General features: G+C 54.8%; 1 protein-coding gene across 9 annotated transcripts in view; it reads right to left on the reverse strand.

Annotated features, from left to right (window-relative positions):
• Positions 1-27,924, reverse strand: part of NCOR2 (nuclear receptor corepressor 2) — a 258,591-nt gene that overhangs the window by 82,568 nt on the left and 148,099 nt on the right. For 6 of the 9 annotated variants that reach the window (XM_075515986.1, XM_075515990.1, XM_075515983.1 and 3 more), the window contains 5 exons: positions 25,361-25,413; positions 13,070-13,136; positions 7,568-7,755; positions 6,141-6,237; positions 3,502-3,680 (listed from right to left, as the gene is read on the reverse strand). In XM_075515986.1, the coding sequence (XP_075372101.1) occupies positions 3,502-3,680; positions 6,141-6,237; positions 7,568-7,755; positions 13,070-13,136; positions 25,361-25,413 (584 nt within the window). The remainder of the gene's footprint in view (positions 1-3,501; positions 3,681-6,140; positions 6,238-7,567; positions 7,756-13,069; positions 13,137-25,360; positions 25,414-27,924) is intronic. The other 3 variants (XM_075515988.1, XM_075515987.1, XM_075515985.1) reach the window with 3 other exon arrangements.

A 27,924-nucleotide genomic window follows, 5' to 3' on the forward strand; every position in this document is an offset into this window, starting at 1 on the left:
CAGGAACTTTAAATTTAGCCCAGTGGAGCGAGGCTGGGTGGGAGCTTCAATGCGCAGATGTTCATCACGGGGTGGGAGAGGGCAGGGGGGCTGGCAGCGCCCGACAGCTGCCCGTTACCCTGCCCGATCCCACGGCCACCCCAGCCCGTAGCAATGGCAGGATGGGCACGGAGGGCAGCTGCACACCTGGCCGAGGCCTCAGGATACGGCAAGGAAAGGGCGAGGAATCATCGATTCCTTGAGGAATCGTCAATGGCTGAGCACAAGCACCCCGCAGCATGGCCGGGGGTGCCCCTGCTGCTGAGCAGGACCCCAAGCCTGGCTGGGCTGTCAGGAGCAGTTGTAAAAGACGGGAAGGGAAACCCAAACCCCAGGAGGAAGCACAAAGCTGCCACGTTGCCGAGTTGCTCAAGAGATCCCCGGTGGCACGGCGGCTCCGGGGAACGCCGCCTCCTGCCCAGCGAGGAGCTGTCAGCAGGCTCACCCGCAGATCCGGCAGCCCAGGAAGGAGCATCGCCCACTGCGGGGAAGTTGTCCCCAGGCGCAAAGACGTCACCTCCAACAAATCCCTTCACCTAGCTGGTGGGAAAGCGCCGAAGGCCAACAAGCCCTTGGCACGAGGTGTTCCCGCTGGCAGGAGGACAGTTAACTGGTGCATCATCGAAGCGCGGGGAGCCTGGCTCTTGTGCCGGGGCTGGAGCACAGTGCTGGCCCCAGCCTAAAGGTTGCCACCAGCACAGGCTCTGCCCTGGGGAGCGAGTGGCCAGGGCCAGCCCTGCTCGGCACGTGTGGCTCTGCCGGCTCCCAGGAGCTGACGGCTCTGTGCCCTGGGCAAATGGTTTGGAGGCAAGAGGCGGGCGAGCTGAGGTGTGGGCGCAACACGGGCAGGACATGTCGAGCAGCTCGGTGCCTCCAGCCCTGCCGGTGATTCCCCCGGGGCTACTGGCCGAGCCCTCTCCTCCCGCCTTCGTTGCTCAGCCCTGCTGCCAAACTCAGGGTCAGGGCACCGAGCTGAGTTCAGCGAGGGCCTGACTGACTTCAGCCACGGCAGCAGGACGTGGGTGCTGTCACCCGCACGCCGATGCCCTTCTTGATGCAGGACCCCCATCTGGTTTGGGTGGCAAGAGCCCTGTCACCGTAACTGGTCACCAGAGCAAGGGACCTCATCTGCGCTGCAGCCAGCACGAGGCTTTTGTGGGTGACAATGTGGGATGGGGGGGGGGACATGGGAGGTGGGAGCATGGACAGCAATGGGAGCGTGGTGCTCAGGCACTTAATGGGGACCCAAGTTTCTATCAGCCTTTCTGCCATCAAGTGTTCTGAAGGGCAAAACTTACACCCCCGCCGATATAACACAGACACCAAGGGAGATGCCCCAAGACACATGACTAAATAAATAAGTAAAAGAAAAAAGAAACCAGAAATGGGCGGGGGGGGGAGGAAAAGCAGCTGGGCTGCTCGGACAGACTGGGATCAGAGCACAGCTCTGGAGCTGGCTCGTCACGCTGCGTGCAGCACAAACCAAGGGCTGACCAAGGGCCAGGGTTTTCAAGGCCACGTTCTCAATGATGTTCACGCAGCGTTGGGGGCAATGCAGATGACAATCCACTGTTTTTCATGGGCCAGGCGGTGTCCCCATGACACGGGACGGATGCCGCGTTCTCATGGTGCCCAGCACGACAGGGCCTTGATGCCTGAGCGGGATCAAGGGATACCGCAGCCATCCCTGCTCCTTCACCAGCAAACATGGCCCCCCTGGGAGGAGGCTAGTGATGGGCTCTCAATAAAGAGACCTGAAGTCCTGCCCAGAAGCAAATCAAATCAGACTCTTCCTCACGGTTATGTTTTAACAGCTAAAATGAGTTCAGACCTGGAGCTCGTTGGTCTTGCAGCGCCTGGCTGTTTTCTCCAAGAGTCCCTGCCATCGGGGCTGAACAAAAGGTTGCACCAGGTTTTCCAGCTCTGGGTCACGATCACGGATGACACAACTTTGATTCACCGTAAATACCCAGGCCAGAAGCTGCAGCACACCAGGCAGCTCGGCTACCCGCACACCGGGATCGGGGTGAGAGCCAGGGCAGGACTCCCTTGGCCCTCCTTACAGCTCCTAAGTACCAATCTCTTAAAATGAGCTTTGTGAGAACCCTGAAATGCTGCTGTATTTATGCCTCAAGCTCTGCATCACCCACGGCGATGACACAGAAACCACCGTGCACAGCAGGATGCATGAGTTGGGTGTGGATTCTTCCAGCCCCATTAGCCAGGCACAGCCCGGCCATTAAAGACCAAGTAATTAGCCTTTGCGTCATTTGCGGGCAAGCCTTACTGTTTGGAGTGTCACATTTTAAGGCTAATTAGCAATGAGGATTCTCCTCTACCAAAGGCTTGGAGCTGGTTTGCTTGTTTTGTTCGTTTTCAGTCCATCTTGGCAATTAGTTATTTCAGCTGCAAACAGGAGTCGTCACAAGCAGGGACAGGAGGAGGGATCCCGGACACGGAGAGGCTTCCAGCACGGCTGGCCGTGGGCCTGCTGGTAATCCACGGAGCTGTCTCACAATCGTCCGGAGGCCAGAGCAAGGTGGTGCTGCCGCAAGGGACGAGGCGGCCCTGGTGCACCCACGTACCCCCGCGTCCCTCGTGTCCAGAGCAGCGAGCCCTGGCAGAGCTCAGCCTGCTGGAAGTTGAACTCCAGCTCTGCTTTTACAGACACAGGGCACGCTGGAGGCACCAAGGATGCTCCGGTCCTCCTGCAAACACGCTAGGCTATGAGGTACGGAGGAGTCTGGATGCGAGACTGAGCTGGGACCCACAGCTTGGCTGACAGCGCGGCGGTACCCAGGGAAGGGATCAGCAATCCCCCAGGTGACCTCAGTCGATAAAGCAAAGCTGTTCTCAAGCACTGCTTGCAAACAGGAGAAAGCGCCGCAGCCAGAGTTTGCACGTGTCTGATGTGGGAATGCATCCATGAAAAGAGCAGCTGGTGGCAAATCCTGCAGAGAGCAGGACGGAGCGCTGAGGGACAGGCACCGGCTGGAAGCGGCAGCCTGAGGGGGTCTGCACGGCGGGGTTGGATGTTGACAGCCCCAAGAATCCCTCTGGACATGCAGTACCCAAAGGACAGGCATGTACATCCAAAGACGTAAGGGTGTACGGAGCATTGGGTTTCACTGGCTTTATCCGTACACCGGCTGATACAACGGGGGGAAGCAGAAGCAGAAAAACTTCTAGTTCTCGCCCTGTTGTGAGCAGCGGCTTCCCACATCTCCGCACGTGGGCACAAACACACCAACCATATAGAAAGACCTGAGGTTTCTGTGCAGGTACATCACCCTGTGCCCAGGTCCAAGGCAACACAGCGACCGCGACTGTGTCCCTGGGGGGCAAGAGAAGCCCTTGGGAAACTCATGCCTCAGTGTGCCGGGGCCCTGGCCAAAGAACTGCACGGGTCCTGTCTACACTTCCCAAGGGCTGCGCAGAGAGAGGTGTGTGGGCTGCACTCACTTTTCCCGGAAGGTCTCCTTCTCCTGTTCGCTCCACATGTTCATCACCTGCCGGTCCTTGTAGACCTTCATGGGGTCATCCATGAGGCCGTTCATGTTGATGAATTTAATGCGCTGCTGGTCAGCATCGTAGAGCATGGGTGGGATGACGGCGAGCTGGCGCATCTGCTTCTCCAGGTTCTTTGGGGAGAGCAGAGAGAACAGTTGGTCAGCACCAGGGGCCCGTGGGGACTGCAGGGCATAGATGTTAGAGAGGAAAGGACAGGCGGAGGAACAGGAGAATTCAAAAGCAAGCACTAGACAGCTTTATTGCTAGAGTAATTGTAAATTAAACGCTGAAAAAGGCTATCGCTGTCAGCTAGGAAACAATTAATCTTTCATTTTGAAATAAAAGGCTTTAAGATACCGTGTGGAAATGTCTGACTTAAGCAAAACAGCTCCTGACCGTGACGAGAGACAAGTCAAAGCAGCGGTGGCACAGGGAATGCAAACCCCTTCCCAGCCATCAAACCCACGGCTACGTGGAGGTTCAGCCCCCCACCCCAAACTGCGAGGGAAGCGGGTCAGCTCTGCAAAGCTTTCTGAAAGGGTGGGCAGAGGGAGACGTTGTGTTTCCCTTCCACAGGAAACCTCATATTGTTCCAGGAGGTTTCAAATATCAGCATAACAGGGCCGTCATTCCTTTCTTTCCTCTTACTGCAACGCCCTGGGACACAGTCTGATGCCCCTACTCCATCCTATTCAAGCGCAAAGTTCATCCAGAGCCCTGGCTGCACACCAGGACAGGACAGACTGGGCACACTGGTTTCCTTAAGTATTTGCAAAGAGCGGCCAACGTGATGTCTCATTTGTGCCGTCCCCTGCCCGAACGCCAGGACTGTCCCTTCGGCTGAGCTGCTGGTGGTCCCCCGGCACGGGTCTGCCCTGCGGGGACGAAGGGATGCTCTGGCCGCCCTCTTTCATTTGCTAGCAGCACTGCCACTCCGAGTCCTCCCTGTCACCTGGGATGGCACTGGTCAGACATAAATTCCAACCCTTGACCCAGGAAGGCCAGGTCTCGAGTGCTGTTATTTTAATTTACAGCTAGACGCTGGTTCCTGGGAGAACACTAACGTCCAATCCTTCCAGCGAGCTGCCAACCCAGGCCTGCCCAGCTCCGCTCTGCTTCCCCGCTGCGACTGATCAGACCCAACCTCCCCTTCCTAAAACACAGCTCTCTGCACAGACACGGACGTTTCAATCATTTCATCACGCTCCTCATCCTCACTAGGACACCTCCCGTTTAGCAACTGGCTCCTTCAGATGCCCTGGGGCTGTCATCTCATCGGCAGAGGTCAGGGAGAGCTTGCAGCCAGAACATCGACCCTGACGGCCGCAGACCGCCCCAGCCAAAAGGAGAAAGCCCCTGTGCAGAGCCCGGGCCGGCAGAGGGGCAGCTGGCAGGAGCACTGCCTGCAGCTGAGAGCGCAGGGCCTCTCCCTTCGCCTGGCAGGGTCTCGGGGTGCCCGGCGCTGCGGATACACCCCGCCGGTGGGCAGCGAGACCGCTCTCCTCTCCAGCAATGTGTCGGGGCGGAGAGCTGGCCCCTGCCACCGGCGATGCTCCCCGGCTCTCACCTCCCTGCTCCTTCCAACCTTGTGGAAGGGCTGGAAGCTCTTCAGGTCCTCTGAGACAAGCAAAGCGGTGCCTTGACGCTCAGCAGAAGGCTATCGGGGTGGAGTTTAGCAGCACACTGTGCAGGAGGTCAGAGGCAATCGTCTAACGCTCCCCTTGGCCACAACCTCTGTAGAGCTGTGAAATTTCCCTCTGCTTCCGAGATCTGCGTCCTCCAGGTCATCACCTTAACTGGCTAACAGCAAACTGCCTGGGACCCAGGGCAGGGAGCGGACTGTGGCGCGCAGGCAGCAAATATCTCAGCTATTGCTGGGCAATGGCTGCTCTCCCCTCCCAAACGCGATCCATTCACTGCAGCTCGCCTCTGTGCCAAGAGAGTGGAACCCTTGTGAAACCAGATCCAAACGAAGCCAAGGTCATGGGGATGTTTCAAGATGAATGGAGCACTCCCAGAAGATGTGGGCCAACTGGCTCACATACAAACCATTCATTCCATAGGATTCCCCTGTGTCAAGCCGCACAGCCCATTCAAAACAAAACGAAACAGAAAAACCCCTCCACCCGGCAGCCAGGGCGCTGGCTCCCTTCCCTTCCCTTCCCTTCCCACCTCCACTTCCAGTTTAAACCAACAGCCAGGAGGTGTTTGTGGGGTGCTACCCAGGATGAGCAGCAGGCTGGGGTTTCAGGTCCCTAAGAGGCAGTCGAATGCCGACAAACCCTACCCACTGGCCACCAGCTCCTGGGGTGCTTTGCTCCATGTTTTGCTCCTAAGAACCATCACACAGCTCCGTTACATCTCTCGGGCGGCCGGAAAGATGCTGCTGGGTATTAAACAAACACCTCACTTTGGATCCTGTCCAGAAAGCATATTAGATATCACGGCAACCTCCCCAGCCTCAGTGTGGCCTGAAGTTAGTGGGATTTGGTATCAGATTTTACCATGGGACCTGGCGGTATTCTCCTGGCTTCCTCGGAGAAGAGCGGAGTGAGGGGTAAAGAGGAGGAGAAAGGACAACCCAGTCTCACCTCTTGTTCTGAGAGCCCGTCGATGATTTCTGACACCTCGTGCTCGCTGCGCGCGGCCGACATGGAGAGCCCGCCACTGCCCCTCTGTCCTACCCTGCTGGGAAAGGGCAGTGAAACACTCAGACACTGATGCTCCGTTTTGTAAACCACATTCATTGCAACTTGCTGGCCCTCTTGTCCTCCGTAATGGCCATATCCCAACACCCCACCCAGGCCACCCCATCCCACACTGCGGGAACGGTGCCCGCTGCAGCCCCGTGGGCTCTGACAGCACTTACTCTTGCCTGGAGAGCACCGTCCCCCGTGCCCCCCAGGTTTAGGGCTCACAGGTCGAGAGCCTCAAACAACCTTCCTTACCTGTGCCAACAGCCACCTCCTGGGTCGCTGCAACAGAAGGAGATTTCATACCCAACCACACGCTCCCCACATTATTCTCTCCTGTTCATCGCACCGCAGCGATGGCATAAAGGCGTCAGCATTAGCACCGAGCCGTTAGCGCTGTGCCACCGCATCTGGTTTGCAAATGCTGCAGGAACTTTTAAATCAAAACCAGCCATCGACATCTTTCCCCCGCAATATCACCCAACATAACAGCCATGCATCCCAAGGAATTAAAACTTTTCTTACTAAGCACGTAAAAGCTTAAAACATTTCTCAGTACCATTTCTCCCCTTCTCTTTAAGATAAAATAAAGCCACCGATTAGGAAGTTTGGACCCATCCAGCTGTTTACAGGGCACAAGGGTTTGGGTTGTGCACACATCAGGTGTCCCTGGGCAAGATCCTGGGGCTGAAATGGGAAGGACGGGGAGTTTTCAGCAAGAAGGGTGGAGATCGTGAAATCACGTCTCCTCCTGGCAGGAAACAACATGACCTCAATTGCGCCTCCAACGAGGAGGAAAAAAATGGACAGGGGATAGGACAGACAGGGGACATCCCTTTCAGTGAGACACTTTGCTCCTTTCACATCGTCTGCGGTCATTCCTATAACCTCTGCAGACCTTTCTTCTCCCTGCCCATGCTCCGATCAAAGCACGCGCATGTATTAAATCATCGACACGACCAAATCCATCTGCAAGTCTTGTACATCTTCATTTAGGCCCACTCGTAAGGCAGCAATTAGCGTCGTCCCGGCCAGGCGGCCAGCACAAGGGAGCTGCCCCTTGCTCCCACGTGGCCAGCCGGGAGACCAGCAGCAGCAGGGAGATGGGCAACCACATCCCTGACATTTTTCCTTCCCTCTTGGCTCTGCTGAGCCACCCTGGGGAAAAAGGAGCGAAGCTGCTTGTCTGCTGGCTCCTGCCTTCAACTAGAAGGGGAGAAAAGGGACCGATAGCCATCCCAGCCCGCTCCTTCCGCCAACAAATCCCACACCCATCCCCAAAGAAAAGAGAAAGGCTGTCCGATACCAGCTCAGCCCCTTCCTACCGCTTCTCCTCTAACCTCTGCATGCGCTCTTGCAGTTCCCGCTGCTTCCGGATCTCTGGGAATTGCTTCTCATAGTATTCCCGCACTTTGCTCTCTTTGGCACGACGCCGGGGGTTATTTTCTATGCGCTCCACTTTTTTTTCCCAGGCCTCCATCAGCTGGTCATAGCGCTGGCAAAACTTCTGTTCCTGAAAGGGTGGAGGGAGAGAGGGAGCTCAGGAGACGTGCCTGGGAAGGGCAGCTCCTTCAGGCCTGTCCCTCGATGGCTGCTCAGGCTGAGCATGAGTCACGTTGCTTAAAGAAATACTGTTTATTAGGACATGGACACGCCGCAGGGGCCGGGACCAACCCGAGGGTAAATTCTCAAAACAGGCCACCAGGTACCCTCAGGCTTTTCTCTTCCAGACCCAACATCTTCGACGAAACCAGGACTCTCGCCCAGTGTGGCTGTGCCCACCCACCGCACCTTCTGCCCGAGCGTCCTCCCGCACCTCGGCTGCTTGATTCAGCAGCCAAAGCCCCAGTGCCGGGGAGGGAGCCCCTGCTCCGACACGGCTGGCCATGCACGGGAAGAGGGCAAGTCGCCGGCCTGAGGCCACCGAGCAAGAAGGGACTGAAACATGGCCTTCAGAGGAGACGCAGGAGGGCAGGGCAAGCAGAGCTGTAATTTCGGAGCCACCAGATCGCTGTGCCGGGAGGGGCTCGCTGAGGCGCCCACAGCCAGGCACCCCTTCCCACCCACACACACCGGCCCCGGCGCTCACGGCTCCGCGCCGGCAACACCGATGGGACTGGGGCCACAGGGCAGCTCCGTGCACGGGCCCGGCTCCCCGAAACCAAGAGCCGGGCACCCGGCCCCTGTCCAAGGCCATACGGCACAGTGGCCCAGCCGCGCCGTGATGCCCCCAGCTCCTCCACTGTCCTGGAAAGCAAAAGTATTTTTCCAGCTGCTGCTCCTCCCTTTCGGCCCAGGAGCGGGATGAGCGCACCCCCGCCGACGGCAAACCCAGGCTCTGCCGAAACGCGGCGCTGCAGCGGGTTTCCACGCCACGTCCCCCCAGGTGACGTCCTCCTGGCACACCCGCCCAGCCACCCACACAGGTCCAGCACCGCACTTCTGCCTGGTATTTAGGGGACCAGCCTGGTAACCGTAACATTAAAATATCATTTGCAACACAAACGAGCCTCCCCCCACCACCCCCGAATCACTCCTCCCTCCTCCGGCCATTCTTGCTGGAGGAGAACGCCCACGGACAGATGAGGTCCACACCAAGAAGATGCCCAGCCATGGTCCCCGATGGCTGCAGCGGCGATGGGAGCGACGATGGGAGCGATGGCACCCAGCCTCATGTGAAAGCAGCTGGGCGACCAGAGGGGGTTTTAAGGTTTCATTTTGAGTGAAACAAATGCCTTCTAGGCCCCAAATCAGGAAGCGAAAGCAGATGTCGCTCTGCAAAATAATCAATGGCAAACCCCAGGTCGCCTTCCACCCCCCACGCCGCTTTCCAGCACGGGCGGCTCGGCACCATGCTCAGCACCGCAGCAGAGACGGGGGGAATCCAGATTTCAAAGGAATAAACTCATCTCTTGCCACCGTCACCCCATGACCGGAGGGAAGTCCAAGGCTGTAGGATTTCCCAGATACGCTCTGCTCTTGTCTCGCTCGCTCTCAGCCACCAAAAAAAAAAAAAAAAAGGGGGGGGTGAGGTAAAAAAATCCAAACCCAAACCGATGGAAACGCCCAGTTCCAGGTCAGGAGGCAGCAGGGTTACCCCGAGCCAAGCGGGTCAGTCGTGCCATCGACCCCAAGGACCGGCAGCTCCACGGCCTGTCGCTGGTGCCAGGTACCCGCAGCAACCCACGGCCAGCGTCACGCCGATCCTGGCATGTGGGTTTGGTCCAGCCATCCCAGAGCTGGCAGTGACCCAAGCACAGCAACACGTCCTGTGAGGACTTTTGGAGGCACCTCGACAATACTGTGGGGCGAAGCACCTCAACCCCCGCAGCCGATGCAGACTAACACTCCCCCCAGCAAATACATTAATTCCCATTTGCATGCCCGGAGCCAGAGGCTTTCCTGCCCCACACGGATGCACAGGAGATGCTTGGGTTTTGGCAGGAGCTAAAGGAAACGGCTGTAAGATGAAAGCGAGGAATGAGAACAAAAATAAAAATGCCCTAAAAGCCACCAAGGGGAATCTCGCGCTGCGGACGAGGAGCTATAGGTAATGCCAACAAACTGCGGCAGCTTGGAGAAATCACAGCTGCTGCATTTTCACCCCTCCTGAAGCAATACTATCAGCCCCCCTGAAAACGAGAGCTCCCACCCTGCCAGCGAATCTGCTACATCCTCCTGCTTTCAGAGCATCACATTTGGGAAGAGGCTAAAAATACCCCGCAAAGTTTATCAAGCCTCAGCGCCAGGCGGCAACCGGTACCCCGCGCTGCGTGCCAGCCCACGGCGCGGCCGGGGGACAGCCCAGCGTGAGGGCTCGGTCTGGTGAGAAGCTTTGAGGCTTTGAAAGGTTCTTCATTCCCCGTGGGAATGAGCCGGCGCTGGGTCCCGCACCGCCACCGCCCCGGCAGAGCCGCCTGGCACGGCCGCTGGGCTGTTTCACAGCCGGCGGGGAAGCTCTTTTTCTTCCTTTTCCTCCACTCTCTGGGACAACTGGATGAAAGCTTTATCCAGAATTCCTCTTTTAAGGAACTGGTATTTGCGGATGGAAGAAGCAACGTCAATGTCACACGGCTGATTTCCCCAGTAACTCACACGCCGGCAGCGGGCGGGCAGTACCAAAGCTCACAGGACTCAGCCCTCTGGAGCACAGCTCTGTTACGGACCGGCCAAACACTTCTGACTCGCATCGGCTCTCTTAAAGCCCCTTCCCACCATGGAGCAAAGAGATCCTCCCTGCCATGCAACCTTCAAACCCACCACAGTGGGGCTGGTCTGCAGCATCCTTCTCTAGCGCTTTTTGGTCCAGCTGGGATACACGCTCCCCGCAATCTTTTGCCATCCTTCAAAAGCCAAGATTACAGGCACCTCATAGCACCGTGCATTCCCCAGATCTTCACAGCTCAATCACCAGGAGAAGCTCCTGGTCAGGCACTTCAGAAGCAGAAGCATCTATTCCTTCTTCTTCGAGCATCCTCTGAGCAGCCTTAAGCCAGCGTGTCCATTCCTGAGCAACCATCTGTGCCGGCTTTTAGCATCGGTGCCTGCTCTGCTCCCCTTCCCGGCTGGGCTCACCAGCCCATCAGCCTCTCAATCACACAAGTTAGTGATGGCGAGCCAAATCGGACTTGACATGCGTATCTAAAAACGGATGAATAGTAACGCCGCCGTAGCAGCTGAAGGCAGTTTGTAGGCTGTGCCAAGCCCGAGCCCTCCCGCAGCCCACGTTCTCGCAGCTCCGGGGAACGGAGCAGCTCTTCGGAGGAGAGGGGAAGAGCAAAGGTGACGGGAGGAACCAGTCCAATTCCTACGCAAGCCCCACGGTTTTGTTTCCCTGGCTGACGGAGATAAACCTCTTACAGCCAGAACAGCCCCCTTTACCCTTCTCTCTCTGCAGCATCACCCCTCTGATGGCAATTAAACGTCTTCCGCTGTGCCGACCTCGGTGGAGGCAGGAGGAAGCCCTGCAGATCCTCTGGTGGGGCTCTCAGGGCTGGACCCTGCAGGGACCGAGCTCTGACCCTGCTCCAGCCAGCCCTGGCCAGCGACAATACCCCAGAAAGTAGAAGAGCCAGAAAGAAACATTGGCACATAGATGGGCTTTGCTAAAAATAGGGTCTGCTACAAAATAGGCAGAAAAATAGCTAAGCGTACCCATTTTGCAAACAAGAATCAGCAAATGTATTCACTTTGCAAATTCAGCAACCGTATGTTGCCTATTTTATAGAATAGGCAAAATGCTTCCCTAAACTGAAAAATCCCCTTTCAAGGACACTGAATAAACCGGCTGGCAGAAATTCACCTATTTTGCATGACAGGCGACTTTACTGCAAGCCGTATTTTAGGAACTGTGCTCTTGCAGCCTAATTAAACCTTTTCCCCCAGCTCCTCGATATTCACAACAGAGCGACTCACTCTAGATTTAGTGCAGTAACCGGCCATTTCCACCAGAAAGCAGCTCTTGGGCAGTTCCCTTCTGGTTCCAATAAAACCACACGATGCTCTGCAATTCCTGTTTTGAGGAAGGGAATATTGATCCGCTTCCCGCAACTGCAGAAGTGCTCAGCAGCAGCGGGCGAGGTGCCCTGAGCAGCACCGGCTGCCACGCCGGGCCGTGCTGAAGGCGTGCCCCTTGCTAGGAACCTGGAATAAGTTCTACCACGGAAAAGACTAAACAAACACGTATTCGGACACAAACAGAGGGCACAACCATCCCTTTGGAGTGCAAGATCTGTGGCTTTTGGAAGATTGCTATAAAATGGGGGGAAAAATAAGAAAATAATTTGATCACTGGCTCAGAGATGTCTACAACAGCCTTACTGGAAGCTGCTTTTAAAGGCAGAGCCTTCCAACCACTTCCCAGGGCTGATTATTTTGAATTTTTCCAACAACTCCTCCCAGCCGGAGCACTTCTGTCCAAAACCAGCACCAGAGACGCCCAGAAAACCTGCACCATTGGCAACTTAAGATGCTAACGCCAGCACCTGAGCCTGCCCCAGAACGGAGACACCAAGTCAGGAACCGGTATTTACATCTTCCATGCAGAACACAAAGCCCTGGCTCGTGAGCTGCATCACCCTTCACAGAAAGATGCCGCAAAATCCACCTTCCCGGTGGGGGCTGCTCGGTGCTGCTGGCGTTTCCCCTTCTGTGCTGGTTTCGCCTCTTAGCTCCCGCTGGCGACTACCGCAGGCAGCTGTCAGCGCTGAAAATGTTAAATTCTGTAAATCCCACTTGAACTTTCCCCTCTATTTACGAGGGCCTTGCAACGAACACCTTTGAAGTCCCATAATAAACCCCACCTTCCCCCTTACCTAGCCGAGAGCCATCTCCTTGAAGGACACTGGAACTATCTCACAGGCAAAGCTGCCTAGAAATTAACTGGCCAGGGCTTGATTTTTGTTTTAAACCACAAATTCCTAGAACATCGCTCTGTGGTCAGCTGGAAAGAGTCTGATCAGTCTTCAGACCATTTATTGGAAGCAGAGTCAGCTTGTTTCACACCTCTCTTAGGGTACAATTACTCACAAAATAGACATTTACGCTGTGAATAGGCTCGCTGAGATCAAGGAAGGGCTCGCTGTGATTAAGCCAACCCCGCATGCTTGCTCTGCAGGGGGTACTTGGGGAGGGAGATGCTGCCTGCTGCAGGATCGGGGACCTCTCCTTTACATCCAAGTTATTTTAAGCATAAGAGATGCCACAGCAATGCAACAGGCAAAGTACTGAGCACCAGTACTCCTCTGCTGGAAAACGTCCTTTTCTTTCTCACATAATAAATCACACTGCTTTATACATGTAAAATAAGGTATAGGGGAATCACTTACCCATTGTTTGCGAGCATGATTTCTCCTCTTAAAGTACAAAATTAACTTTTTCCGCATTGCCTGGTTTCTGTAAAGGAAAAAAAAAAAAAATGAGATCCGATTAACGAGGCGGCTAAAATCCAAAGCCTGGCTCTCCCCACTCCCAAAGGAGTTCACAACCCAGCTTCCACCTTAACTCGGAATTGCATCAACTTCAGAGCCGCAAACGCGGTTATCGGGGGACCTTGCGCCAGCTTTAGAGAAAGACCAACGAACCTCCAGCATGAGGACCTTTGCCCACATTCTGTTGGTAAAACCAGGACTAAGGTCAAGAACTAAAATTATAAACTCGCAATTCTGCAAACCTTTACTGTGTGCTCAGCACTGAACACGTGCAGACGCTCAGCTCTGCATTTAACAGCGGGCCAGGCTGTTTCTTGATCATTTTTACATTTTGATCTGCAAAAACCCAATGGGGTCCCAAGAGTTGGGGGGCTCAGGCCAAGCTCTGCGTAGCAGGGGGTGGCTCCCCCCAGCACCCCCACGCAGAGGCCACCCGAGCCGCCCCGGTCCCCAGGCCAGCAGCGAGGGAGCTGTCAGCACACACACGCTCCCAAGGGGTTATTCACCCCCGGGCTCCGAGGTGCTGATAAGGAGGCAGGATTGCGGCAGGGCTTGCAGCACATATCTCCTAACCTCTTGCTTTCCTGGAGCCGTGCCTAACAAAGCTGCAAGCAAACCAGCCAGGGAAGTTCAGCCACTTGCAGAATTGGGACCTCAAGAGAGAAACTAGCCACTGCAACCACAACCAACCCGGCGTCTGCCCAGACATCCCCCTGGTTTCTTCTTCTTTCTACTTTCTAAAGACAGCGTGAAATAATTGCTCAACGAGAAGCAGCGCCAAGGCAGTAAGGAGCTGGAAAGGCTGCATGAGCTCCCAGAGCCTGCGTGAACCCAAGAGCTGAGCTCCTGCAGTTGGTCCTGTTACTAACATTCACAGCAATAAAATCTCTAGGTAGAAGGTAGAGACCAGGGGCAAAGGAGTTTCCTTAAGTCTTTTATCCCGATTAAAGGCAGAGCTGCAGTGTGTAATTACTGATCAGGAGCTTAATAGTCTCATGTAGGCACGTTCTGCAGGATTTAGCAGAATGAAAAGACACCCTTGCTGCTTCCTCATTCCCCTCCCTGCCTGGCTAGTGGGGAGGGGAGAAAACACCCTCCTCCCCCCTAAATCCCGAAACCTAACCAGCAGCAGAAGAGACTGTTTGGGAAGGGGCAGAGGGTCCAGCTCACTCAGAGAGAGGACTGGGGGCAGTCCCGCCTATATTTGGGGACGGAGAACATCGCAGAAAGTATCAACATTTTTCACTTTTAAAACTCTCTTCTTGCTACGCCGCTAAACCATGCACTGGCACATACAGGGAACGACAGCGATCCCGCAGCAAGTGCTGCCCCGGGGACCCCAGGTCCCTCCAGCCCACCGCCAAGGCTGCAGCTCCGCTCCGGCAGCGTGCCAGGGCATCCCAGACCGCCTGCACGTGGGGACCCGGAGCAGGGCCTGGGGCCACCGCCGTAATGCTGGCACCCAATAATTAGCAGGTTTATTTAGGGCAGCAATTCCTTGGGCGTGAGGCCTTCAATCACCATTACCTCCAAGACCAAGTACGGCTGCTAGAGGAAAGGCAGCAGGATTTGGGACAAGGATGATTTCTTCTCCAGCACAGCACAGCCACACTCAGCTTTGTGGCCTCTTTTTAGCTTACCAAGGAGGAAACAAATCAGGGTTGATTCTCGGTCCTAATAGTACTATTTGGATTTTGTAACTTCTCTTTTCCCCTCTTAATTAGTTACCAGAGGTATGGGATACACGCGGACCCCCTGACCGCTGCCTGAGCTGCACTACATCTTCATCCCCTTTGACTTTGCCTTGAACACTTTGGTGCACAACCAGACCTTGATTTCCAAGGCAGTGCTAGCAAGCGGCACTCGTAACTCCTCCTACGAACGGAAAACACCAGCTACCAGCTGGGAACAGACTCCAGTATCCCCAGCTCGACCCGCACAGCCCCAAATCCCCATGCACTCCCAATTCCAGGCAGCACCAGCATGGGCAGAAGGCACAGCCAAGCAATGGGGCTGAAGGCTCCTGCAGAGCAGACACTTGGATCCACAAAGGTTTTCTGAGCGAGGGCTTGAATATCAAGCCACATCCTTTGATTCTGTTTCAGAAATCAAAGCGGCATTGATCACTGCGAGGGGGGGGATCTAATAAATCCATGCACAGGGCACTTTCTGTCTTTGCTCTTTTTTGACGGCATGTTTACAAAGGACCCGCTGTTGTTCTGGGCTGCACTGCAAAGACCAGAGGCCACCTCATTAGATACATTAATAAACGTTGCTGCCAAGGGCTTCTCCCTGCTGGATCGCACAACGCCACTGTCTTTTGTTTCTGTTTGTGGTGCGCCCACCAAGGAGCCTCAAAGGGGGCTGCAGGCGACCGGCTGAGCTAAACCTCACCGCTCACCTCTGTGCAAACAGCATTCACGTGCCTTTAAAAATTAGGGAAACCGAGGCATCGAGCGGCAGCGACGTCCGCCCGCTTGCGCAGGGAGGGAGGCAGGACAAACGAGGAGCGGGGCTGTGCTGTGCCAAATGCGCCAGAGCATGCATCGCCGGACCCGCAGGCAAGGTCGGTCCAGCAGCACCCAGCACCCGTTTGGCAGCGCTGCACGCTGCGTGCTCCTCTGCCCGCCCGCGGGCTCTCCTCCCGACCGAGCCCCGGCTCCTCGCACGCTCCCGCATCCCTTCGCATCGCACACGGTGAGCTTTTGTCACCGGCTCCGGCGCCGCGTGGTGCCGCAGCGGGCGGCAAATCCTCCTGCAGAGACCCCGTCGGACAGACTTCCTTCCACGGCTTCAGCCCTGTGAGAACAAGCTCCGACAGAAGACCGTGCCCAAACGACACGTTCCTGTTGTTTGTTTGTTTATTCCAATTCCGACGGAAAGTCTAACACTGGGAAAGCGCCGGGGTGCTGGTAATGATGATCACGTGTGCGACAGCCCCCAGCTAGGGGTCACGGATTGTCCCTTGGGGCCGGCACAGCCAAATCAACCCCTGCCCTCCCCACGCCAGCCCGGGCGACATCCAGGAGCAACGTGGGGCTTTGGCACGCTGCTGCGGGATCTGCCGCACGAGTCAGCAGGAGACAGGAGAGTAAATGAAGAAAATTAGCAGCTCTCACACAGCTGATGCGTTGCCTTGAGTTTTGCATCACGGCTGACCTTGAAAGTGCTAATACAGGCAAAGATTTAATGGCTCCGCAGCTGTGAAAATCAGGAATGCCTTGAAAGCCGGTGTATGTTTACCACCGCCAAGGCTGAAGTAATCAAAGAGCGAAAGGATTAAAAACAACAACAAAACCCCCTCATGCTCTAAATGTGTTTGCCACTTTATCTTTTTTTTTTTTTCCTGGCATAAGGTCAACCTTCCAAAGGTTAATACAATCTCAGTAAATATAAATAGGCTTCACAGTTTATCTTGCTTCACGTACTGCTGTTACTTAGAAACCATTTGCAGAGAGGTTAATTCGGGCCACGCGTCTCCGAAGCACACGCTGTGCTCCCCGGGCAAATCACGGAGCCAAGCGCAACTGCTGCGGCACAGGCGGGGAAGGTAAGGGCTGTCTGCCGGGAGTCTTGCACAGAAATAACCAGCGTGGAGCAGCCATGGGAAAGGTCGCTCCTGCAACGCGCCAGCCCTCCTTCACCGTCCTCCTCAGCAGCCTGAATCCTTGCGGCTCCTCGCCCGCCGTTTGCTGGGGCACAAGAAAAGCGTCACGGATGGAGACCTGAGCCGCACGGCCTCCACGGGGTGAAGAAATCGGGCGGTTGACAGGCAGAAGGAAGGAGGCTCCTTAGATAAAGCAACAGTGACTCTTGTGGACAGTTTTAAGTATTGCTGGGCTGGCACATCACGCACCACGCCGGGTGGGGAGGACGCGCGAGTTCCCTCGGCGCTGCCCCACGCAGCTGCTAAGGCGGGGCAGGGGCTGCCTGGGATGGGCCCAGCGAGACAGGGAGCCCGCCCAGCTTCTGGCGAGCTGGTGTTCGGGGGCTGCCAGATGGCACGTCCCCATCCTTGCGCTCAACAATTCATCTGATCGCCGCCGGAGCCCATCCGCATTTCTGCCCTCCTCGCGGCCGTGGGCTCCGCAGCTCCCTGGGGTACCTATGGGGAAAGACCTTCTCTCTGGTGGGCGCTCAGCTTCACGTGGCATCCCCCAGCACCGGCTGCGATGACACTGTCAATATGCGTTTCCCACTCGCCTACTTCAGTGCAGCCCCAGTCTAACGCTTCCCTCTGAAGGTAGCTCTTCTCCGAGGTGAGGACACCACATCCAGGTACCTTCTCCATGCCAAAAGCTATTCCGGCCCTTTGGTGACCAGAGGAGCTTTTCCTGCACCTTCTCTGCTCCTCTGTAGGGAGGGGGGGACCAGCCAGCGCGGGTCATGCACCCACCACAGCCGTCTCCAGAGAGACACTGACCTTGTGAGCTCCTGCAGACCCCAGGCACGGAGTCACCTCCAGACAGTCCCTAAAACGGGGGCTCTTGGCCATGCTCGGGGAGATGCAGCCTCACACCGGGAGCCCAGAGCTTCTGCCCCTCTCAACTGCTCTGCAAACACCTCGAGGATTTCTGTCCTTGTCGCCGGTGAACTAACCCTGTGATGATCTCCTTCCATCATCCCCGCGGGGCGAAGGTAAGCTGAGCCTGCCGCTGAGGCTGTGGGTGATTCAGGGTTTTTCCCCATTTGTTCGTAGCCTGGGGTGGCAGAAGCTCTCAGGAGCAGCAGGTCCCCCGCTTTAGGGACCAGGTATCAACTGGATGAGTGCGGCAAGAGCCCCAGTACCAGGCACCAGCCCGAAATGGGGCACGACCCGGCGGGGGGGGAGCCTGGGGCAGCCCCACCAGTGCACAGCACTTCCCCACAAGCACCAGCAGGCAGGAGGAGGAAACAGAGATCAAACAAGGTAAACCAAACTCAGAACTTGATGTTTGATTGTCACCTGCCACCAGCACAGGAAGCAGGATTCAAATACTATGTATAATTTTGGATGTGATTCTGCAAGAGCTTTTCATCCTTGCATAACTCATCCTCATCCCACAGCCCCGCTGACCTAACTGGTGAGCCCCACGCCTGAGCGTGGTTCTCGGAGCCAACCTCCAAACCACCAAGTACCCGAGTGAAATACATCTCCCACTCCGAGCAAAGCAAAGGGAGCCCTGGGGGAGCAGCCGCTTCCACCTTAACTGGCTTGGCGCAAGGTGGTTGTTTTTTGGCTTTCACAATGGAGCCAGTCAAGGAGAAAACCCATAACTCTGACTTTGGAGTTACTTGGCTCAGGTCCACATGAATGACTTGGCTACGACCCTTCCGGCGGCTGCGATCTTAAAAGGATGTGTGCGCACGCGTGCGCGTCAATGCCGGTGTGTACGCGCGTGTGGACGCTGCCAAAGCCCCGGGACGAGGCTCCCAAGGATACAAAGAGCCGATGCACTGCAGCACACCTGGCCGAGCCTGCCCGCAGAGACCTTCAGCCGGTGCAAGACGAGATGAAAGGAAGTTTGCTATTTGATCAAAACTAATCAGGGGTATTTAATTACACAGGAACATCTTTTATCAAACAGCCAGTGCAAACAAAGTAGGGATCAAGCCTGCAAAGAGCGATGGGGAGGAGGCAGCGAGCCGCTGGCAAAGCCATTGTACAGCGAGATTGACCACGCAGGCGAGGGTCAGGAACGGAGGAGCCAACTCCAGCCAAACAAAGCGCTGCCAGCGAGACTGGAGATCTGCAAACCACGGGACCCGAGGAGCTCAGCAAGAACGCTCCAAGGTGAAACCAGCCAAGAGGCAACAGAGAGCGTACAGAAAGGGTTGTTTCCCCCCAGGTACGCCCGCTCCTATGCGTCGCTGATGCCAGGATCCCAAGCCGCGGCTCAGGGTAGCCGCTGATTCCCTGCCCCTCTAGCTGCGAGACGCCCTGCAGAGAGGGCAGGGAGCAGGGCATCCTGTTCACAGGTCATCGCACTCATTCATCTCCTTGCTCCGAATCGGCCGGGGCACACGGCTCCAGCTGGTAACACGCTGTAACCTATTAACCCCAAGGCAGGGCACGTTCCTGGAAAGCCAACTGTTCTGAGCAGTTTCCTTGCAATATTCAGAAATGCTTTCTGGGGAAGAAAAGCAAAGCAGATCTTCAGTTAATTTACCCCAGATCTGTGGAGCACTGGGCTGGACTAAACCCCCAGCACCATTAGTGCCTCTGAGAACGGCGTGGCAGAGGTTCGTAACTCTGGATGCACAGTCGGGCAGGCTATGTTTGTGCCCAGAAACAACACTCGAGAAAAAAGCCATCCCGAGATCTCCAAGCTTCTCAAATCATGTCTTCTGCAGGTCCAAAATGCATTCAGCTTTGGAGGTCCAAAGTCATCTCTATAATTCATGAAAAAGTTTGTGCTGTTAATTCACCTGATGGTTCACACACTGAGGCCAGTGAGATGCTCCCAGCACAGCCAGTCCAGGTCCCCGCAGTGCCACCTCCTTGTGAAGATGTTCCCACTGAGACGCTCAAGTGACTCCCTTGGGCAGCAGTTACCTCCACAACCACGGCTCTTAACATCAGATGGGAAATTCGTGCCCATCCCCTTTAGCACCTACGAGCTTAGGACCAAAATGAGACAAGTGCAAGCACGGAAGCACTTCTGGCCATCGGTCGGGCACCTGCCCTATGCCTCTGCCTTCCCTTGAAGCCCAAGCTGACATTGCCAGCCCAAGTGTTGCAAGATAGTCCATCCAAAACCAGCACTTGGCTTTTCACTGGCAAGAGAAAGAAGCAGAAGGTTGCAGTGTGTGTCTCCATCATTTAGCAATTCGTCACAAGGTAATACTTCTGCCCTAGTGCATGCCAATAGAGAATAAAAGAGATGAGAAACCTTGAATGGGATGAGCGGGGAGCTGCTAGGTGAATTTCTAATGAGGAAAATGTCTACGAGCACTAATAAAAAGACCTGAAAGAGAATGCATTAGTAATGACAGGGTTTGGAAGAGCATTTGTGTTACTTGTCAGGCTTCGACTATGAATTTAGAGGCAATCCAGTGCTACTAAAACCCCTAAACAGCCAGTAATGAAAAGATGACTTAAATTTTCCAAAGTGACAAGTGATTTGCAAAGCCGTAGTTGTTAGATTTTCAGAAGAAAGCTGTTCTGCTCTTTCGGGAGAAGGGGGGGTGGGGGCATTTCGAAAAGAAAAAGATATTCAGAAGCCCCTAAACCTCTCCGAAAATCCTGACTTCAGATTTTGATTCTGCAGAGGCAAAGTCCCCTGTCGTGTCCCCCCCCCAAGAAAAGCTATCAGCTGCAGACAGCAACCCAGATGTGCAAACATTAACAGTACACAGAGCTTTGCTGCCACCGGATCCGGGCACACAAGAAAACCAGAATCACACCAAGCCCTTGATCTGTTTTAACGGTACACTCAGACGCTGGTTCTCCGACATCTCTCCAAGCATCTCAAGGGGATGCAGCCTGGTTTCACCCTGACATTTCTGAATTTCAGCATAAAAGCAAGGAGAAGCTCTTGAAGGGAAGGTTTAAAGCAAACCCTGTGAACAGCACCTTGCACGTACTTACCCTGGGCTTTTTTCAGTTTTCGTTTTGTGTGCTTTTTCAAGGCTCAGAGCCTCACATTTTGCTTTCAAACACAAATCCCACAGACTATGATTTCAAGATGACTGCTTTGGGAAAGGGGGGAGGAGGGTCCTACCGGGCTGTTTTTCATAGCTGACCGAGCAGGAATCTCCTGCCGTAGAGATGAAGGCCCCTTTAGAGAATATCTCTCCAGGTAGACAGCAGGTAATTGATCCTGCTCATGTGAACAACATCTTGTCATTTTTCAAACACGTCGAGGAAAGAAGGTTAATATCTTTGGTGCCAGGAGTCTGGAAAATACGCAAAATCACTCCCACGGCAGGGTAGGAAGAGCAGCTCTCGTCCTTATACATCCAGCTGGCAAAACACCAAGATAAGAGACCTGGACCAGATGCACTGGTGCTTAACTGGTGCACAAGTAAGCGTCCTCTGCATTTGTTACTGTATTTCAGCAAAATCTAAAAAAAAAGGGTCTTTGCAACCTCCTCCACTGATGCAGAATCATTCAAGTGGCCTCCAGTTGTGTTCAGGGCTGCAATGCATCTTGGAGGAACCTGTCGGTCCACTGCAAAGCCAAAAACTTCACACCTTCAACAACAGCACGGGCCAAGCTAGCTATGGGGCCAGAGCTCACCCCACCCCTATGGAAATGATGGCACTGAACGCCGTCTTGCTCTCTTCTTTCTCGATGAGAGTGGCAGAGCCCTTCCCTCCAACAAAGCAGGTATTTCAAACAGAAAGGACGCGGTCCCATCAAAGGTAGGTCAAGTCTTTGGCACAAACCACTCAAAAGTGCCTTAGATCACGCGGCAGATGTAGCATACAAAATTAACCATGTTTGCTCGAAGCCTGCACTTGCAGGTGAACCAAAGGGACCCAAGCAGACGGGTAACAGAGCACAGCGAGGCAGCTAAATAGGACTTAAAAGCTTTCGAAGCTGCAAACACTGGAATGAACTGGGGCATGAAATTAATTTTAACTGTACTGAATAGGAGACAGGCCATAAAACTCCATGAAAATAAGAGACCGGTAACATTTTAGTAAGAGTAGAAATTCTCCCCGTAATTCCCCAGTCAGCTCTATTAGCATAAAGTGACTCATCCCAGCTGAAAAGCAAAGCAAATAAGCAGGAAGAATTAAACTAGTGTTGCAAGGCGGAGGGTATCGCTGTAGAGAAATCGAGGAATCCTGGCTTTGTGATATTCAAATGCCTTCCCACTGACACTTCCGAACATTCAACCGAGGAAAAAAAATCCACCCTAGGAAATGTTTAAAAAAAAAGAAGAAAGGTATTTGTGAATAGTAACAGCCCGGCCATCCTCCTGTGCCCAGGTACGAGGCTCCAAACCAGCTTCCTGTGGGAGCAGTTTCTGTTTAGCACAACAGAGCCAGCACGCAATGAAGTTCTGTGGACAGAATCACAGCCTAGATGATTTTCCAGCAACCTGCCAAAAGGTTTTTTCATCATGGCTAAATCTGCGTAGGGTGAAGCTGTTCAGAAGAACCTGCGTCCAATTACACCTTGGCAAAATATAACCTGTGGTGTCCTGGCAGTTGTCCTTCTGGTGCTCTAATGCATCTGGCTGATGTCTCCCAGCACCCTGAGGATTTACTCCATCTCCTACCGAAACAGCCACCTCCGGGCTACGGAGCAGAAGCTGCTCTGCCAGAACAGAAAGGCACAAACATATTAAGAGCAAGGAAAGAACAAAAAAAATCTTCAAATGCAACCCACAGAGAAGTTGTAGGTAGGATTTGAACATCCAAGTATGATTTGGTCAAAACGAAGAAGTTTAATACCTTTTCTTCTTGGTCAAAGAACCCTGAATCATTTGCTTAGAAGAATCACTGAAATCTTGATTTTGTATCTGCCTCCCAAGCACCCAAATGTGCTTTAATGTGCAACAGGGACACAAGAGATGGGAGAACAGGCACAGTGATTTCTCTGCACATCCATCAACAAGTAGCAAATTGCAATTCAGACCCCAAGACCTCCGAGACAGGCCCACAGTCAAAAGCAGCAAACATCTGGAGCCCAGATCGCTCGAGGGCCTTTCGCTGACCTAGATCTGTGAATGCGCTCGGCTGGCATCAATAACCAGCTGAAGGCAGCTAATTGCGAGGTTCCTGGAAGGAGGAGACGGAGGCTTTTCATTAAAACGTGTGGTTTCCTTCCCATATTTTTGCAGCATTAATCACAGTGAACATTAACCCCAAGCCTGCCTGCTCCAACCTCTCCTTGGTCTATCCTCGCCACCGCTACAGCCGCACGAGAGGGCTGGGATAACTCTACGGATGCCTACAAAGGAAGGGATGGAGAGGAGCGCCTGCTCTGACGGCACGGGAAAGCTGGTTTGATGGGGCTTCACGTCTCATTACCGGTTTCACTCCTGACCTGCGCAGTCAGTTCCCTCTTGTTTGCACCCGTCTTTCAGGCAGCAACCAAGGACAGGAAATCGTTTAAATCACAGGAAAATGTGATCACAAACCCACAAATATTGGCAGGGGAATGGAGAGTGGGTGAAGTATCTGGATCCACTTTTAACTCATTCTTCCAAGGACAAAACTAGCAGTCAGCTTGAAATTGCCACCTTCAGCGCCCAGCTTGTGATGGCCGTGGAGCCCTTCAAGAGAAGAGGGGGGTCGGGGGACCTCGAGAGATGCTGACTGCCACATGCCCTCAGTGCCAGGGGTGAGCTACAACCAGCAACGCGGAGAGCACATCCGTGGGCCAGCACTTGATGCTGTACAAAGTGGTTTAGCAGCCATCAACCCCCTGAACTGACAGCAAAGCAGACTTCCCAAAGCCGGGGGCTGCAAGCCCGCAGGGAGCACAGACCCTCTGCCAGGCATCACCACCTCTCCCAACAAGTAAAATCACCACCTACTTCATTAGCCCTACGTTGAATCAGTGAACTGGAGGGGGTGGCTCTGGTTTTGTTTGCTCTTTTTACACCTTTGGAGCTAGAAAAGCATACCTGAGCGGTGCGGGCTGTGGGAAGCCAGTGCGGAGGGCACACGTCTGCATCCCCCGTGCCCCTCAGCGCTGCCTTCACAGGCAGCGTGCCCACCGAAGACAACGGCCAGAGTGCTGAAATGATGGGAGACCCCGGGCCAAAGCACACGAGTGTCAAAATCCTGGGGGATCCTTGCCCAAGACTTGTGACAATATCTGCCAAGCTCAAACAACCAGGGGTAAATGCATCACCAACACAAAGCACAAAGGAAACGTCTGGAAGCAACAAGCTGTTGGGATTTCTCAGCTCCAGGAAAAGTAATCGTTTCCTGCTGACTTCTCCGTCTGCTTTCCCTCCCCACAGAAGCCTTCTCCATCCTCCCCACCCACCACAGGAGATGGTGCTCCCCTATCTCAGAGACGCACGGCACAGCAGCACCTTGGGTTTATTCCCAGCACCCCACCACCACCGAGTACCCGAACACGACCCTCGCATTTAGGGTGCCAGTGTCCAGCGCTGGCAGCGAGGCTGCTCGGGGACCCGCCGAGCCCTGTGGGAACCGAAGGGCTCGGGGTGACTCTGGGGTTTGGATGTTTTACAGCGAGCGCATCGCCTGGATGACACAGGAAGCCTTGGGTGGAGCAGGAACCGAGCGGGGCTGGGCAGCAAGCAGCGGGGTCATGTCACCAAACCTGCCTCCTCCCCACAGCCCGCGGGGACAGACAGCACCTAAACACCCCCAGCGCCTACCACGCTCCCCTGCAGCAGAGCAGAACAGCAGAGGTACGTTAACTCTTTCCCTATAATCCCCCTGGCATCAATTAACATACCGCTGAAAAGCAAAAGATTATTAACTTTTGCTAATAGATTATTAAAGATGATTCTCACCAGCTGACCGAGCCCGTACCAAAATAGACACACTGCAGGCAGCTCAGAGCAATCATCGGTTCATTCAAGGCAGATAAAAGTTTCAGATCTGGTTTGACTGTTTAAATTTCCAACAATAATCACAATTATCGCTATGCCCATTATCTGTTATATTTCTTCTGTGTTCAGGAAGCCACTGTGGTTATTAAACGCAGGTTGATGATTAAATCGTGTATTGAGGTGGTAAGTCAAATTAGATGACTGCTAAGTCTCGGTAAGTATCTCTGAAATAACCAGTTGTTATTAGACATTTGAGAGGTGCTTCATGAAAATCTAATTGTAATTGCAACTTTTCATTTTACCTCACCTTTCCCGCATGCAAACACACACACACACGCCCTGGCAGCTGATTTCATACTCCAGTATGTGTGAAACACAGAAGAAAGCACCCAAGGAGAGTGCTCGCTGGGAAAATGCCAAGAGACCGGCCAGGACCCACATAAACACCCCCCCCTGCTCCCCCCTCCACCCTGAGAAAATCAAACAGCACCTTCAGCATCCGTCTGAAGCTACGGCTCCCAACTGCTGGGCTCCTGGAGCTGCTCCTAGAGCTGGTTTGTGCTTCAGGCATCCGGAGCAGCGAAACACCAGCTCTAAAAGGATGCTCGCGATTCCTCGGCAGCTTTAATCGGGGTCTGGGAGCGAGCTAGCATCCCTCCCGCTCCAGCCTAATGCCCAACCTGACATTTAAAATAGCCTTTATTGCCACGTACTTACATTTTAATGTTTTCATGGTATTGCCTGGTGTCTGAAGGCTGGTTGTATAATGGCTGAAATAAATAAGAAAAATGAAGGCATAAATGGTACGGTCTGACATTTAGAAACTTCAACCCATGAGAAGCGCTGCCGCCGCGGTGCAGGTTCCCGTCTCCCCGAGCGGTGCCAGCCCAGGTGCCTGTCCCCGCGCCCCCCAGCCCGCCCGTCCCCCCCAGCCCTGCTCCCCGGCCGTACTGGAGGGTGCTGGCTCCCGGCAGCACCGCTCGAGTCACGGTGCATCCCGGCTCAGCCCGTGGGAGGGCAGGCAGCGCTCGAGCGAGCTGGCTCAGAACAAGCAATTTGCGACGTAATCCATATAAACACAGCACGGCGGAGTACGTGGTTGTTATTCACTGATTGAAAAACGCAGTGCGCTTTGGAACATATGACACGGGGGAGGCAAGGGGAAAGGGGGGCTTGGGGAGCGGGAAGAGACAGTCTGTGTGCTGCAAATTGTTATGTCTACGCGGCAAAAGCCTGCCTGAGCTCTCCCAGGGAGCCAAGTGCAGGCAACTGCAGGCAGGGCAAGTGTTGGCCCCTGTGGTTTCCAGCAACGCCGGGGTGGGTTGGTCCCCGGGGCGTGTCGGCACGGTCCCCCAGCACCCGTGCACAGAGTGATGCTCTTGTCCCTCCCTCAGGAGGGGCACTGGGCTCTCGCAGGACCAGTGTTTTGTCCAGGTTGCCCTTTGGAGAGCCCGGTGACCGCGGCTGTCTCCAGCACCAGATGCGAGCACCCATCGTGGAGCTGCTCTGACCCCCGCCCCCTCAGCGGGGACGTGCCGGGGCCCTTCACGGGGAGTCAGGAGAGCTGGATCCATCCCCGGCCACCTTCAGGGGGTCACTGCCCTCGCTGCCTCTCCCTTCCCATCCGCAGGGCGATGTACCCTCAGGGAACCTGCCGCAATACAGGGTCCCACCTCTGGCAGGGAGAGGTGCCACAGAGACCGCGCTCGATCCCACCCGTTGTGATTAACAGCTCAGGCCGTGCTCCAGGAGCTGCCACCAGCTCTGTCTGCGTAAGCAGGCTCACAGGGTGCCCCGGATTAAGCCCTTCAACGCTTTTCTAGGCGTTGGCTAAGCTGGTGTGAACACGTCCAAGACTGTGCTAATCAAACCCTTGCCATGGCCCAACCATCATCCGCAACTGGGCGCCTAATGAGCGCAGCTCCTGTCCAACCACAGAAACGTCGCCCAAGTTTTCAAGCAGTTCATCCACAAACGTCCACTGAATCGGCTGTGAGCGATCTAAAATCTGTGGCCAAACACAGGCAGGGGGACACGTGACGGCTGGGTGCTAGTTGAAGGCAGCATCCTGGCCATGGCTACACGCAAACCAGCCCACCTTCCTACTGTGGCCATATGGCTGAGGCCACAACTCTGCATCCACTCAATTTCATCTCAGATTAATCATAGGAAAAAAGCAAAACATCTGCTGAACATCTGCTCAACCAGGTAAGCAGCCCTGGAGAGGACAGGACCTGCAAACACAGGTGGGTCCCTTTCTCCTCCAGTTTGAACAAGGTGTTATTCTCACCTCCTCCAGGGTATCTCCCCTTCACCATCACAGGTGCTTGGCACAGAAGCTTGTTTTTCCACACACCCAGCCTGTCTCTACTGCCCGGTAAAAAACAGATACTGCCTCCCCTCTCCCCTGCCACACGCTGGGACAGCCACATCAATCTGCACAGAAAGGAGATCAGATGTAGCTCTCCCTACTCTCTGCAGCCCATCACCGCTGCACCTTGGCACCAGCAGGTCATCAGCTTCTTTTTCTGGCTGCCCTTGGGCATGTCCCTCTTGGCTGGGAAAGCACAAGTAATCCCCACGCGGAAGAGGCATGCAGAGGAGCCCAGGCAGGCAGACGTGGCGAGATGAACTGCTGCCTCCCAGGAGGGCTGCGGGGCTGCCGGCAGCGTTCGGGCATCTGTTACGCTGCAAGGGGACGGCGGGCTGCAAGTCTGCCGGGGGACACCCGCGAGGAGACGACCGGCCACCCCATGCTGGCAGTGCCAGGGCAGACGAGGGGGGACAAGCAGGTCCCCCAGAAGGAGACACGTTTTCAGTGGTGTCCCTTCCCCAGGGCTATTTCTATCATGAATCCTCTCAGACCTGCTGGTCCGGCTCCAGGCTCAGAGCTGGCTGTGCGCTTCACGCTTGGAAAGCTCAGAGGAACACAGACATCCGTCTCATCACGTAGCTCGAGAGAGGCAAGTCTGCACCACAGAGAGAAGAAATCAAGCTGTGGCTCTGGAGCATCACGTCCACAGTCACCCTGGGAAGGCTCGACTGGGCTGCCTTGACCAGCGACTGCCTCGTAAAAGAGGACTCCGGGAACTGGAAATATTGATAAATAAAAGTGCCTCTCTTCCCTCTGTGCTCATAAAAATCAAAGCGAGGAAGCTGGCATATGGTGAGTTAGAGAGACCTTCCTCCCGGGACTTCTCCAGTAAAGTGGAGTAAACGTTTTGGTTTGCGCCTGGGTTGGAAGATGCTGAAGTGCATGTGGACATCTCGGATGCCCTGAT

The sequence above is a fragment of the Mycteria americana genome, chromosome 13, assembly GCF_035582795.1.
Source record: "Mycteria americana isolate JAX WOST 10 ecotype Jacksonville Zoo and Gardens chromosome 13, USCA_MyAme_1.0, whole genome shotgun sequence".
NCBI lineage: Eukaryota > Metazoa > Chordata > Aves > Ciconiiformes > Ciconiidae > Mycteria > Mycteria americana.